This window comes from Dendropsophus ebraccatus, chromosome 1 (genome assembly GCF_027789765.1).
Source record: "Dendropsophus ebraccatus isolate aDenEbr1 chromosome 1, aDenEbr1.pat, whole genome shotgun sequence".
Taxonomy (NCBI): domain Eukaryota; kingdom Metazoa; phylum Chordata; class Amphibia; order Anura; family Hylidae; genus Dendropsophus; species Dendropsophus ebraccatus.
In genome coordinates, this window is record NC_091454.1 from 139488574 (window position 1) to 139504272 (window position 15699).

The 15699-nt window shown below is 46.2% G+C and overlaps 1 protein-coding gene across 3 annotated transcripts in view; it reads left to right on the top strand.

The window, feature by feature from the left end:
- Window positions 1–15699, top strand: part of SHANK3 (SH3 and multiple ankyrin repeat domains 3) — a 244325-nt gene that overhangs the window by 78247 nt on the left and 150379 nt on the right. For all 3 annotated transcript variants that reach the window (XM_069979855.1, XM_069979864.1, XM_069979872.1), the window contains exon 3: window positions 631–1236. In XM_069979855.1, the coding sequence (XP_069835956.1) occupies window positions 631–1236 (606 nt within the window). The remainder of the gene's footprint in view (window positions 1–630; window positions 1237–15699) is intronic.

Consider the following 15699-nt stretch of genomic DNA (forward strand, 5'->3'; position numbering starts at 1 on the left):
CCATGGTACAGCAGCGTATGTCTCCCATCATGTATATACAGTTCTCTGTATCCCCCCCCCTTCTCTATATACCATACAGGTATGTCCAGCCCTGGTACAGCAGTGTATGTCTCCTATCAGATATATATATATATATACACATACATACATACAGTTCTCTGTATCCCCCCCCTTCTATATACCCCACAGGTATGTCTAGCCTGGTACAGCAGTCTATGTCTCCCATTATATATATATATGTACCCCTCCCTCTATATAACACACAGGTCCATTGGGCCCCGGCCCAGCAGTCTCTCCCGCTGTGTACACGATGCGGTATCTCCTCAGTATCACACTGCCTTGCTGTTGCAGTCTGTGAGGTGGATGCCAGTCACACACAGCTCCCCTCCGTGTTCCATGCGGTTCTCCCTGCAGGAGGTGCAGACCTCCCCCCACCCTCACTGGAGATAGTTGCACTGTCCGTGCTGCGTTTCCCCGTGTGACTTGTCGCAGTGTCCCCCTGATAGTATGCCGCCTCCATGTCTTCTCCCCCTCCGGCCCTCATGCAGCCCCCCACTCCGCCGCTCTCCCCCTGTATTGCATGCAGTCTGTGCTCTCTCTCACCCCCCTCTCTCCCCCTCTCTCTATTAGATGCAGTCTCTCCGCTCCTCCCCCTCTCCTGCTCATGTTGTGTCTCCGGTTCCTGAGCTCCCGGAGCGGACCGGACCCCCCTCACCCAGCCCCCCCAAGGGGCCCCCGAGGGATCTCGGGGCTCCCCGTACCCCCCGCTCCTCTCCTGGGGGAGACCCGAAGAGCCCGGAGCCAGTGGGACAGTCCCCCCAGAGAGGGAGAAGCCCCAGCACCAGGCACAGACACCCCAACATCTTCAGAGACTCCCCAGACTCAGACAGCGGGGAAGAGCCCGGGGACACCGAGAACGGAGAGCACCGAGCCGCCGGCACGCCAACCTTCCGCTCCTCCATTGACATTGATCCCCTGGCCGGAGACAGAGACACCCCGATTCCAGACAGCAGCCACCCTGCCGGAGACACCCCGAGCAGCAACTCCCCGACAAGTGACGGCAGGGATCCCAGCAGAGACTCCTCGGCGGAGCCACTGGGCAGAGACAGAGAGCCCGGCACCGCGAGAGGCAGAGACCCCCCTGGCCCAGACAGAGACCCACCCGGCCGGCGGATGGAAGAGACATCGGGGAACGCGGTGATCATCAGGATCGGCATCCCGGACCTGCAGCAAACGGTAAGAGGCGGAAGCCTGCCCGGTATACGGGGTGTCTGTGTGTGTGTGCATGGGTGTGTGTGTGCATGGATGTGTGTGCGGCTGTCACCGCACCGGATGGTCTGCACACGCTGCCTGCATGGCTGTGCGTCTGCATGTGTGCGGGAGATGTGCGAGCTGCAGGCAGCGTGTATACACCTGGTGTGCCCGCCATCCCTATAGCCAGACACTCAGGTCTGCACAGACCTCCTATCTATCATCTGTCTATCATCTATCTATCATCTATCTATCTCCTATCATCTATATATCATCTATCTATCTCCTATCATCTATATATCATCTGTCTATCTCCTATCATCTATATATCATCTATCTATCTATCTATCTATCTATCTATCTATCTATCTATCTATCTCCTATCTATCTATCTATCTATCTATCTATCTCCTATCTATCTATCTATCTCCTATCTATCTATCTATCTATCTATCTATCTATCTATCTATCTATCTCATATCTATCTATCTCCTATCTATCTATCTATCTATCTATTATCTATCTATCTATCTATCTCCTATCTATCTATCTATCTATCTCATATCTATCTATCTATCTATCTCCTATCTATCTATCTATCTATCATCTATCTATCTATCATCTATCTATCTATCTATCTATCTATCTATCTATCTATCTATCTATCTCCTATCTATCTATCTATCTATCTATCTATCTATCTATCTATCTCATATCTATCTATCTATCTATCTATCTATCTATCTATCTATCTCCTATCTATCTATCTATCTATCTATCTATCTATCTATCTAATATATATATATATATATATATATATATATATATATATATATATATCTTTCTGATCTATCTCTCGTCTGTCCATTGATCCTGGCTCGGTCCTGGATTAGGGATGACTATACCCCCCCCCCTGTAATATTCTTTATTGGTGGGCCCCCTGTGGGTGCTGGAGTGGAGTGGGTGTTGGGTGCTGGGAGTTGCGGTGTCCTCAGTGAATGGTAAGTGCAGTAGTTGGCAGCAGCTGGCCCAGTTCAGTAGTAGATAGTAGAGCTGTGCCAAGGAGGGGGATAGTGCAGTAGATGTGGCTGCCAGGCCATTACACATGCAGTCACTATAGAATCATCTAACATTGATAGCAGCGCTCACTGTGCACTAGACCTGCTGGAGGTGCTGCTGAATCCTACTGAGCTCTCGTACACATTATGGCATGTGTGGGGCTAGTCATGCCAGCTTGGGGTAAAGGATAGAAATCTAACAATTAGTCTAAATTCTGTCCATCCTTTGTGTTATAGCAGCGATCAGCTTTGTCTCCTGCAGTAGCTTGCTGCATAGCTTGTGCTGGAGAGGGCGACACTAGTCTGCTGGAGAATTCACTGTGTTACTGTAATGCTTGCAGCTGACTACTAATATGTGGATGGCAGGAACCATATAGTGCTATGGTTTACTGTGGTAGAACAGAGAGGCATACAGGTGGCGGTGCTTGTCATGCTGGCTACCTTTCCTTATCATACAGTTTTACCATGATTATATTAAAGCTTTGACCTGACACTGCATATAAATGTGCATCTCTATAGATGGCAGATCTTAGTACATACTAGGAGGTAGCAATGCTTCACTGGGATTCCATATGTAGATGGTAGTGCTTCATTAGGACAGTGACAGTGTTTCCCCACAATACAATCAGTGGCTGCTTTACCATTCTACTGTAGGTGGCAGTGCTTCCCCATGGTACCATGGACAGCGCTGTATAATAATACACTATAGATGGCAAGGCTTCAATATGATGATACTGAGAACCTCTAGCCAGAGGGCCACCTGAAATCAATCTCACCCAGGGGGCAGTGCGTACATGTAGTGTAAGTCCATCGAAGTAAGCCTTTGCTCATCTAGGGGGACCAGTTCTGTTTCTATAAGATCCATTCCATTCTATAAGATCCACTATGATCCATTTAGCAAGAAATTCTATCATTCCCTAATGACACATAATGGGTATGTCAGGTTTCCATACATTTGCTGGGTAGAACAACACAGAAGACTACACTATTCTGCACAGTAACATCTAAGAATGGATCAGACATTCATGTGAATAGAGCCTTACAGCATGTATGGGCTGGGGTTGTTGTTGGTCCTTATTAACTATGCTCACACATTAACAAAAGGGTATAGAGTTCTTCTAGTTTTGGGAGTCATGCACACTGCTACAGTTCTGTATAGAATGGATATGTAATGTGGTGTTCCTTGCTAAAGATACTGTAGCTGTATACCTTGCTTTGGATGTCTTGCCATCTGTGCACAGAATCTTCAGTGTATTGCATATGTGTAGCTACAGACGTCTACTGATTTCCCTTATGTAATTTTTTATACAGTAAAGAAGCAGTCCAGAAAATTATAAAGAGGAGTTCAGTGTTCTGAACTTGTTATCTAAGATGCTTTTTCAGCAGCCACACTTTTTATTCACCCACCATTTGATTCATGCCTCCACCTTCCAACATGGTGGAAGCTGTGAACACTGTAAGGCACCAGCTGTTTCCCAGACTGCCTCTGTGAGCAGTAATACATGGACTCATCTCCACCATAACATGTCAGGGAACTCTCCAGTGGGTAATAACTGCTATTATATTGTATAAAAGGAAATGTGAGGTGACCCTGTCCTGCAATATATATATATATATATATATATACTAGAAAATGTACCCGGCGCTGCCCGGGTATAAAGTGTCAGTGTGTTAATTAGATTTGTTCTAAGGTGCCCAGGAGGCCAAGCTAAAGGTATTGTTTCATCTGAGTTAATCAGTGGAATTAGTGTATACCTGTAGTGCATAGTTGAAGGGATTCTGTATACCCACAATGTATAGTTTTTAGGGGTCTCGCATATCTGTAGTGCATAGTTGGGGGGGCTGTATACCTATAGTGTATAGTTGAGGGAGGTCCTGTATACCTGCAGTGTACAGTTGGTGAAGGTCCTGTATACCTATACTGTATAGTTCGGGGGTCCTGTATACCTGTAGTATATAGTTGGTGCTGTATACCTGTAATGTATAGTTGGTGGAGGTCTTGTATACCTGTAGTTTATAGTTTGAGGGTCCTGGATACCTGTAGTGTATAATTGGTGGAGGTCTTGTATACCTGTAGTATATAGTTCGGGGGTCCTGTATACCTGTAGTAAATAGTTTGAGGGTCCTGTATAACTATAGTATAGAGTTGGTGGAGGTCCTGTATACCTGTAGTGTATAGTTTGGGGTCCGATATACCTGTAGTATATAGCTGGTGGAGTTCCTGTATACCTATAGTATATTTGGGGTCCTGTATACTTGTAGTATAGAGTTGGTGAAGGTGCTGTATACCTGTATTATAGAGTTGGTGTAGGTCCTGTATACCTGTAGTGTATGGTTTTGAGGTCCTGTATACCTGTAGTGTATAGTTTGGGGTCCTATATACCTGTAGTATATAGTTGGTGGAGTTCCTGTATACCTGTAGTGTATAGTTTTGGGGTCCTGTATACCTGTAGTGTATAGTTTGGGGTCCTGTATACCTGTAGTATATAGTTGGTGGAGGTCCTGTATACCTGAAGTATATAGTTGGTGGAGGTCCTGTATACCTGTAGTATATAGTTTTGGGGCCCTGTATACCTGTAGTGTAAAGTTTGGGGTCCTGTATACCTGTAGTATATAGTTTGTGGAGGTCCCGTGCACTTGTAGTGTATAGTTTTGGGGTCCTGTATACCTGTAGTGTCCTGTATACCTGCAGGGTTGTATTTACCCGTATGGCAGTGTTATTCAGTCACAGAGTGTCGGTATTGGTCATGTCTGGTATGGGGGTGTTATCCAGTCACAGTATGGCGGTATTGGTCAGGTCTGGTGTGGCGTTGTTATCCAGTCACGGTATGGTGGTATTGGTCAGGTCTGGTATAGCAGTGTTATCCAGTCACAGTATGGCAGTATCGGTCAGGTCTGATATGATGGTGTTATCCAGTCACAGTATGGTGGTATTGGTCAGGACTGGTGTGGCGGTGTTACCCAGTCACAGTTTGCCGGTATTGGTCAGGTCTGGTATGGCAGTGTTATCCAGTCACAGTATGGCGGTATTGGTCAGGTCTGGTGTGGCAGTGTTATCCAGTCACAGTATGGCGGTATTGGTCAGGTCTGGTGTGGCGGTGTTATCCAGTCACAGTATGGCGGTATTGGTCAGGTCTGGTGTAGCAGTGTTACCCAGTCACAGTTTGGTATATCTGTTGTGCCCTGTATATACATGTACTGTATGGATGGAGTAGGGGGTCCTGTATATACATGTACTGTATAGATGGAGTAGGGGGTCCTGTATATACATGTACTGTATAGATGGAGTAGGGGGTCCTGTATATACATGTACTGTATGGATGGAGTAGGGGGTCCTGTATATACATGTACTGTATAGATGGAGTAGGGGGCCCTGTATATACATGTACTGTATAGATGGAGTAGGGGGTCCTGTATATACATGTACTGTATAGATGGAGTAGGGGGTCCTGTATATACATGTACTGTATAGATGGAGTAGGGGGTCCTGTATATACATGTACTGTATGGATGGAGTAGGGGGTCCTGTATATACATGTACTGTGGATGTTGTGAGGCAGCTTCCCTAGCAACCATTGCTCCCTGTGAAAATGAAAGCAGTAATCCTATTGGTTGCTAAGGCTCCAACTGCCTTGTCTGCTGCAGCTAATTATATCACCTGTGTTTGCAGTGAGGAGATTTTCCCATTCATCTCTATGAGGCGCCTCTCTTTCCCCTCCCCCTCCCCTCCTGTACATCTGGCGGGGACGGGAACTTCGCAATAACCTTCCCGGGCACCAGGCCCGGACTGGTAATCTGGCCAGCCGGGCAAATGCCCGCTGGGCTGGCCGGATTACCAGTCCGTGGGCCGCCCGGACTACAAAAAAAAAAAAAAACACATTATTTAAAAAAATCGCCGCTGCGGCCCGCTCCCCTCTGCCCACTCCTGCCACAGCAGCCCGCCTGTCACGCTCGGCCCGCTCCTGACGTGCAATGCAATCCTCCAATGCAATCAACGTGGAGGAGGAGCATGGGGCCGCTGCGGCCGGACGTGATGCACGCGTTGAACGTGCACCACAGCCGGCCGCAGCGGCCCCACGCTCCTCCTCCACGTTGATTGCATTGGAGGATTGCATTGCACGTCAGGAGCGGGCCGAGCGTGACAGGCGGGCTGCTGTGGCAGGAACGTGCTGAGCGCGCAGAGGGCCACAGCTGCAGGAGCTCTACTACGGCCAGGCAGCGGGAGCAGTGTGTGTCTGTGTGTGTGAGTCTGTGTGTGTGAGTCTGTCTGTCTGAGTGTGTTTGTGTCTGTCGGTCGGTCGTGAGGGTAGTGTCACCCTCACCGCCTTGCAGCTCTGCCATCCTCCGCACTCTTCTCCTTCCATGTACCGGCACAGGCAGCAGTGACAGAGACGCTGCCTGTGCCCAATGCGTCCCGCAGGGGCATCTGTAAGGGGGGGAGGGAGAGAGAGGGGGCCATCTATATGTGGGGGAGAGAGAGGGGGGCCTTCCATAAGGGGGGGCATCTATGAAGGGGGACATCTATATGTGGTGGAGAGAGGGGGGGCCCTTCTATAAGGGGGGGGGCATCTATATGGGGGGAGAGAGGGGGGGCATATATAAGGGGGGAGAGAGAGGGGGCATCTATATGTGGGGGAGAGAGAGGGGGCCCTTCCATAAGGGGGGGGCATCTATGAAGGGGGACATCTATATGTGGGGGAGAGAGGGGGGGGGGCCCTTCTATGAGGGGGGAGAGAGGGGGGCATATATAAGGGGGGGAGAGAGAGGGGGCATCTATATGTGGGGGAGAGCGAGGGGGCCCATCTATAAGGGGGGAGAGAGAGGGGGCATCTATAAGGGGGGGAGTAAGGGGGGAGAGAGTGGGGCATCTATAAGGGGGGGAGAGAGAGGGTGGCATCTATAAGGGGGGGAGAGAGAGTGGGGCATCTATAAGGGGGGGAGAGAGAGGGGGGCATCTATGTCAGGGGAGAGAGAGGGGGGCATCTATAAGGGGGGGGAGAGAGGTGGGGCATCTATGAGGGGGGGAGGAGAGAGGGGGGCATCTATATGTGGGCGAGAGAGAGTGGGCCCTTCTATAAGGGGGGGCTGGTGATGTTAGTATATGGTGGTATTAGTGTGTGGTGGTATTAGTCAGTGGCAGTGGTATTATTAGTCAGTGGTATTAATCAGTATGTGCCGGTATTATTATTATAGTGTGTGTATACACTCACCGGCCACTTTATTAGGTACACCATGCTAGTAACGGGTTGGACCCCCTTTTGCCTTCAGAACTGCCTCAATTCTTCGTGGCATAGATACAACAAGGTGCTGGAAGCATTCCTCAGAGATTTTGGTCCATATTGACATGATGGCATCACACAGTTGCCGCAGATTTGTCGGCTGCACATCCATGATGCGAATCTCCCGTTCCACCACATCCCAAAGATGCTTTATTGGATTGAGATCTGGTGACTGAGGAGGCCATTTGAGTACAGTGACCTCATTGTCATGTTCAAGGAACCAGTCTGAGATGATTCTAGCTTTATTAGCTTTATGACATGGCGCATTATCCTGCTGAAAGTAGCCATCAGATGTTGGGTACATTGTGGTCATAAAGGGATGGACATGGTCAGGAACAATACTCAGGTAGGCTGTGGCGTTGCATCGATGCTCAATTGGTACCAAAGGGCCCCAAGAGTGCCAAGAAAATATTCCCCACACCATGACACCACCACCACCAGCCTGAACCGTTGATACAAGGCAGGATGGATCCATGCTTTCATGTTGTTGACGCCAAATTCTGACCCTACCATCCAAATGTCGCAGCAGAAATCGAGACTCATCAGACCAGGCAACGTTTTTCCAATCTCCTACTGTCCAATTTCGATGAGCTTGTGCAAATTGTGGCCTCAGTTTCCTGTTCTTAGCTGAAAGGAGTGGCACCCGGTGTGGGCTTCTGCTGCTGTAGCCCATCTGCCTCAAAGTTGGACGTACTGTGCGTTCAGAGATGCTCTTCTGCCTACCTTGGTTGTAACGGTTGGCTATTTGAGTCACTGTTGCCTTTCTATCAGCTCGAACCAGTCTGCCCATTCTCCTCTGACCTCTGGCATCCACAAGGCATTTCCGCCCACAGAACTGCCGCTCACTGGATGTTTTTTCTTTTTCGGACCATTCTCTGTAAACCCTAGAGATGGTTGTGCGTGAAAATCCCAGTAGATCAGCAGTTTCTGAAATACTCAGACCAGCCCTTCTGGCACCAACAACCATGCCACGTTCAAAGGCCTCACATCACCTTTCTTCCCCATACTGATGCTCGGTTTGAACTGCAGGAGATTGTCTTGACCATGTCTACATGCCTAAATGCACTGAGTTGCCGCCATGTGATTGGCTGATTAGAAATTAAGTGGTAACGTGCAGTTGGACAGGTGTACCTAATAAAGTGGCCGGTGAGTGTATATATATATATATATATATATATATATATATATATATATATATATTACACCAGTAGCATCACTTGGCCGTGAAAGGGGGGAACAAGTTGACGTCTCGCACCAGGGCCCAGAACACATTAGCTACGCCCCTGAAGGGGGCTATGAAATCACTGCTGTATTCTTTTCTATAGTCTGCAGGGTGTAATACTCTGCAGCATTTGTATCTGGTGGCTATATGGTCAGTGTATGGCGGTATTAGTGAGTATATTGGTCGTGTACACTTACTTTTCTTCTGTGATAATTTTGGGCGTTATATATGTAAGAAAATAGTGTGACATAGTAGAACTTTGCAGTGGGGGGGTATTTATATGTGGGCTGGTGGGGTTTGTGTGCCAGGGCTGCTTTTCTTCCCCAGTCCGGCCCTGCCGGGCACCCAATGTATCTGTGTGCCAAATTTGGGGTCAAACGGTTCAGGCGTTTGGAAGTCTATAGAGGACAGACAGACAGACAGACAGACAGAAGGACAGACAGACTTTGATTTTTATGATATAGATATATATATGTGTGTGTTTTCTGTCTAATCATTGTGAGCTTTTCTAGATACTCAGGAGTCAGATACATGTCTCCTGCTGCCCTCTTTACTCACAGATCTTCACCTGATCTATTAACCTTCATTGTCGTAAGTTACTGTCTCTGCTGTGTACCCAGCCTAGGTGTATCTAGCCCAAGGCAAGTTCCTAGTCACCATGCTCCTTCTCTTCCCTGGCTCATTATTCTGTCTATCCTCACACAGCACAGCTTTCTTGTCACCTCCTTCCTTCATAATCTCTAGCTCACCTGTCATCTCTTTGCTTTACAGTCTTCCCATTTCCTTCCGCCACACAGCTTCTCAGTCCTTCCTCTCTCTACTCACTTCCTTCCTCCATCCAGCTCCTGTTTATCTCCTTTCTTTGCAGACTTCCTGTCACAACCTTTTCCATGCACTTTAGGTGTCAGCCCTTTTTTTTCCTCAATCCACACTGTCACTACCTTCTTCTGCGGACTCCATAATATTTCATCCATACATTTATAAATGGCAACACCTTACTCCACTATTCCCCTGTCATTTGCTTCCTACACTCATTCCATTGTCACTTCTTCACTCACACAGCTTCCTGTAGAATACCTATCACTACTTTTTTCACACAATTTAAAGGAGAAGTCCAGTGAATTTTTTTTTATTAAAGTATTGTATTGCCCTTCAAAAGTTATACAGATCACTAATATACACTTATTACTGGAAATGCTTATAAAGTGCTTTTTCCCTGCACTTACTACTGCATCAAGGCTTCTCTTCCTGGATAACATGGTGATGTCACGACCTGACTCCCAGAGCTGTGCGGGCTGTGGCTGCTGGAGAGGATGATGGTAGGGGGACACTGAAGGACACTGAGCATCCCTCTGTCATCATCCTCTCTAGCAGCCACAGCCTGCACAGCTCTGGGAGTCGGGTCGTGACATCACCATGTTATCCAGGAAGTGAAGCCTTAATGCAGTAGTAAGTGCAGAGAAAAAGCACTTTATAAGCATTTCCTGTAATAAGTCTATATTGGGGATTTGTATAACTTTATTTCACCGGATTTCTCCTATAATTGTCATCTTCTTCCTCCCCAGTTTTCTGTCACTTCCTTCCTATACAAAGTCAGCTCTTCCCCTTCCAGTCTCCCATCTCCCCTTCTTCCTCCACACACTCCCTGCCCACTCCGTCCATTGCAATCTCACTGACCCTTACTCCCTTCACACAGTTTACATGTCAACTGTTTGCCTCCCCTCTCTCTTCCTTTATTACTACTGTTGGACTCCTTAATCCAGTCTCCTGTTATTTCCTTCTTCTGAAGACTCATTGTCATTTTCGTCATTTACACAGATTATTTGTCCTTTCCCCAAAGTTTTTACCGTCACGGTCCATTCTTCATAAAACTAAGGGTACTATTACACCAAGCAATTTTCCGACGACTAACGCTTAACGATAAACGATCTTAAACGACCTCTAAGGCAAATGACCCGAAATCGTTCGCCCAAGTACATGAAACGATGAACGTTATTTATGATCGTTCTTGCGGTCGTTTAGTCGTCGCTATTGCGTACGTTTCAGCTGTGAATTTTTATTCCACCGAACGATGTGCGAACGATGAGCGAACGATAAAATGATAAAAATAGGTCAGGATCCAATTAACGATCAATGATTTCTCGTTGGTCGTTTAATCGTTGCCTGCTATTACACTAAATGATTATCGTTCAAATCCGAACGATTTAACGATTTTTCGAACAATAATCGTTCCATGTAATACCACCCTTACTTGTCATCTCTTTCCTCTCCAGTCTCCCCGTCTCTTCCGTCCACCATCCTGCTTTCTGCTCTCCTCCTTTCTTCATTCATTTACTTTTTACTTCCTTCCTCAAGCATAATTTACTTGTCTCTATCTTCCATTGTTTTCCCTGTGACTTCTTCCTCAACAAATTCTACTTGCCATCTACTACCTTTGCAAACAGTCTTCCTAGTCACTTCATTGTTCCACATAGCTTTTTTTTTGTTATCCTGTACGTGGCCTTTCCAGTCTCATCCTCCCCGTCTCTTCCTTCCTATGCATATATCTTCCTTTATTCACTTGGATCTCCATACACATTCTAACCTATCTTGAGTCCCCATGCTCAGTCCTCCCCGTTCCCCAAAACCATATTCCTCTTTCCTTTGCTATGACAGCATTGGGTGGCCATATATTTAATAATAAATTTTTTGGGACATGTCTGGTAATACATTTAGGGTGGTATCCTCTTTGTAATGAAAAAACATATATTTTATTAAAAATTCCACCACTCCTGCCTCATTGACGGTAACCATGGTGGCATGGAAACATTGGATCGGCTGCACTATGCTGTGACAAGGAATTCACCCTTTACATTTTTTCTGTTATTGTACAGTGTTTTTTACATTCACTTGTTACTAAGCAAAACTAAAAAGCTTCAACAAAAAGGCAGAAGTATCCATGTTAGTGTCTGTACACATCAGGCCTATACTTTATGTTCAGTGCATATGCCAGGAAAATCTCCCAACATATGCAAATGTATAACATTGATTTCAATGGTATTCTATACAGTGGGTTATGTGGCACAGTTTTTTTCTGTCATAGACTTGAAACCCACCTGGTGGGAAAAATAAAGTTTTAATACAGGATCCAAAGTGGTTAGCCAAGGCATATCACACAACAAAGGGGCGCTAGATGTAACAAGAGTGTAATGTAAGGCTGCGTTCACACTACGTATATTTCAGTCAGTATATGTATATTTCAGTCCAAAACCAGGAGTGGATTAAAAACACAGAAAGGATCTGTTCACACAATGTTGAAATTGAGTGGATGGCCGCCATTTAATGGCAAATATTTGCTGTTATTTTAGAACAACGGCTGTTGTATTGAAATAATGGAAGTTATTTACTGTTATATGGCGGCCATCCACTCAATTTCACCATTCTGTGAACAGATCCTTTCTGTGTTTTTAATCCACTCCTGGTTTTGGTTGCAATACTGACTAAAATAAACGTAGTGTGAATGCAGCGATAAGCTGGATCCATACAGCAGCTTTAAAGGAAATGATGGCAAACAATAAAAGAAATCTGAAAAAGTAGCTTCCTGCATCAGCCTATGCTAGCAGAGATGAGTGCAGGAGAAGCTCACATGTTATGAGACAGCAGCTCATGAGACAGGTTAGCCATGTTGTGGGTGGACAGAGGTTAGCCATGTTGTGGGTGGACAGAGGTTAGCCATGTTGTGGGTGGACAGAGGTTAGCCATGTTGTGGGTGGACAGAGGTTAGCCATGTTGTGGGTGGACAGAGGTTAGCCATGTTGTGGGTGGACAGAGGTTAGCCATGTTGTGGGTGGACAGAGGTTAGCCATGTTGGGGGTGGACAGAGTTTAGCCATGTTGGGGGTGGACAGAGGTTAGCCATGTTGGGGGTGGACAGAGGTTAGCCATGTTCCTTTGTAGTGCTGGAGTCCTGGGATAACAGCTGCAAGTATGTCCCCCAATGTTTGCATGTATGTTATCACAGTTTCCTAAACATTGTGAGCCCCCATTGGGGACAGTGACCAAGATGGGTGACTACATCCTCTGTGCAGGACTGCGGAGCCGTTGGAGCTGTATACCTATAGGAGCTATGGGGGACGATTTATCAAAACATGTGCAGAGGAACAGGAAAACAGTTGCCCATAGCAACCAGTCCGATTCTAGGTTTCATTTTTAGCAATCTGATTGGTTGCTATGGGCAACAGCTCCACTGTTCCTCTGCACAGGCTTTGATAAATCTCCCCCTATATTGGTTTTATTGTACTGTAAGGATCCTATTCCACGGGCAGATGGAGGCCCGATAAATAATGTAAACAAGCGCTGATCTGCTATACGGCCTGACAATCATTTAGCAAGGGCTGCAGGGACATTGTTACTGATGTCCTTGCAGCTCTTGTTTAAACACAATACTTTACCTAAGCATGTTGCAGTGCTGCTCCTGCGCTCCTTCTTCCTCCTGGTCCCGTGCGCAGCATCAGCTTTGGTGCGGCCTATCTGAGCTGACAGACCGCTCAGCCAATCTTTGACCACAGCGGTCGTGGCCAGTGATTGTCTGAGCGGTCTGTCAGCTCATACAGGCTTCTCCGCAGCTGCTGCTGCGCATGGGACCAGGAGGAAGAAGGAGTGCAGAAGGAGCACTGCAACATGTTAAGGTAAAGTATGGTGCTTGTGGAATTGTCAGTTGCCCGCCGCGCATCGCTATCACTTCGCTATCGATGTGCTGTCGGTGCATGATGATTTTAGGTTTGAACCTAAATAAACGATCACCCAATGACTCGATCATCGGCTGATCATTGTCTGTATTGCACGAAGCGATAGGCCTGATTTTACGATTATTGCTCCGTGTAATAGGGCCCTAAGGCTGTACAGTGTTAGGGCAGTGCTGCTGCTGTCTGTAATATAGAGCGGAGAGAGGAGACTTCACCTCATGGCAGTCACCATTATATCTATTTCTTGCTCAGGTAAACGTGCAGCAGAATCCTGGCTCATTGAGACGCCACCCACCAGTAGGATGGCTACTGTAGTGTATATGTAACCCAGGACTACAACTCCTATCATGTAAATGTGTGCTGGGGGTTGTAGTCCTACAACAGATAAAAGATAAAAATACTAGTTTATTTGATAATATAAGTAACTGGCAGACACTGAGCCACCATGCTGCTCAAAAGACACTTGTAGGAAGACAGACATTTCCTGCCTATGGGTAGCGTAGGCAGGGCAAGATTCAGAGAGGAGGGGGTGGAGCTATATGCTTTCAGAGCTGTGATGTCACTGCTGACCCCTGTGACCTAGAAGTTCTTAATGTAAATAAACATAAATCCAAAAGGCAGCAACAGAGGATGTACGGGGACACAGGGGTGACAACTAAGGGCACTATTACACACAGATATCTGACAGATTTTTTCAGCCAAAGCAAGGAACAGACTATAATCTTTTCAAATCCATTCCTGGCTTTGGCTATAAAAATCTGTCAGATAATCTGTCAGACATCTGTTGGTGTAATAGGGCCCAAAGGGGGAGGGACAGATTACAAATTATTCCCTTTTCCAATAAGAAAAAAATGTTGGACAACCATTTAAATGTTAGACTATCTATTAGTTCACATAGTATGCCAGACACTTCCAGCAAGTCCTGGCCCTTTGTTGAGCGAGGCAAGCCAGTTTTGTGGTAAAAATGACAACATTCTTGCTGCGCACAGTACTACCACTTTGTGCTGTTCTGCCATGTAAGTGCGCTGTTACACAGTAGACGTGAAGCCAGTTGCTGTCAGTGGTAGCATCTGGTTCCATGCAATTGGCTCTGGGAGGAAAGGGCAGAAGCTACAAACTCACTGGCAAGTCACCATGGCAACCTGGTTTTGCACAACCATGTAAAAGAGTCTTGTATATTTTAAGGGATAGGATTCACAGCATAAATGTAGTTGCTTTTTCGGGCCACCTTGTCGCCAACCCTAGGACAGAAAAGGTCAGCACTTGTGTGCTATTCTTTTCTGTGCCTTATGCAAATGCAGCATAACCATAAGACTAACTCTCTTCTCATTGGCTTGTAAAGATGGGATGATAGAGAGGCCTGTGACCCTAGAGGGGGGATGTAAGGTTCATGTGGGGATCCTCTGTATGGGGACACTCCATAGTAATGTCTTCTCACATTTAACCTAGAATCAGCAGTCAAGCTTGAATGTGTTTTAGTTTTTTTGTGTAAACATGATATTGTTGTGGTCATCTGCTGTATATAGGTTGTTACTATGAAGCAACAGGGTCCTTGTTAGGGACACATCTAAATAGTGGCAATGTATGTGAAAATTATGGGCAACTGGCACATAGTTAAAAAAGATGGAGGAAAGGCCTAAGGTTCACTGGAATGCTATAAGAACCACAGGATACAATGTTCACATAACAATTCAGTATACATTATGTTGCCAGATATAATATAACTGCTATTCAGGTATAGGAAACCAGCATCAACAACCATTCATTTCACAGGCCACAATCTGGGAAAGCGGGCTTATAAGTATCAGAGGACTTGTAATCTACCCTACTAAAGCGAGTCTTGACAAAAACATCATATTTTTCACAATGGGGAAGAGTAATTTCTTCTATTGCTCTCGTCTTTCCAAAGCCATTAAACCACAAGTGTATAGTTGGGAACTTTGTTTTCTTCCAAGGCTCTATGAGCTGATGCTCTGTAAGCATTTACCTCTCTTGTATGTGATTGTGACAAAGAAGAAGCCATCAGGTGTCCCAAGCAATATCCCCTTCTAGCACAGATCTCAGGCTGTGTTAACTAATTGTTTAACTATTACAAAGTGTCCAAATACAGTTTTTTCCAACATTTCCTTATTGGATTGTAAATAAGAAAAACATTAACATGGGAAA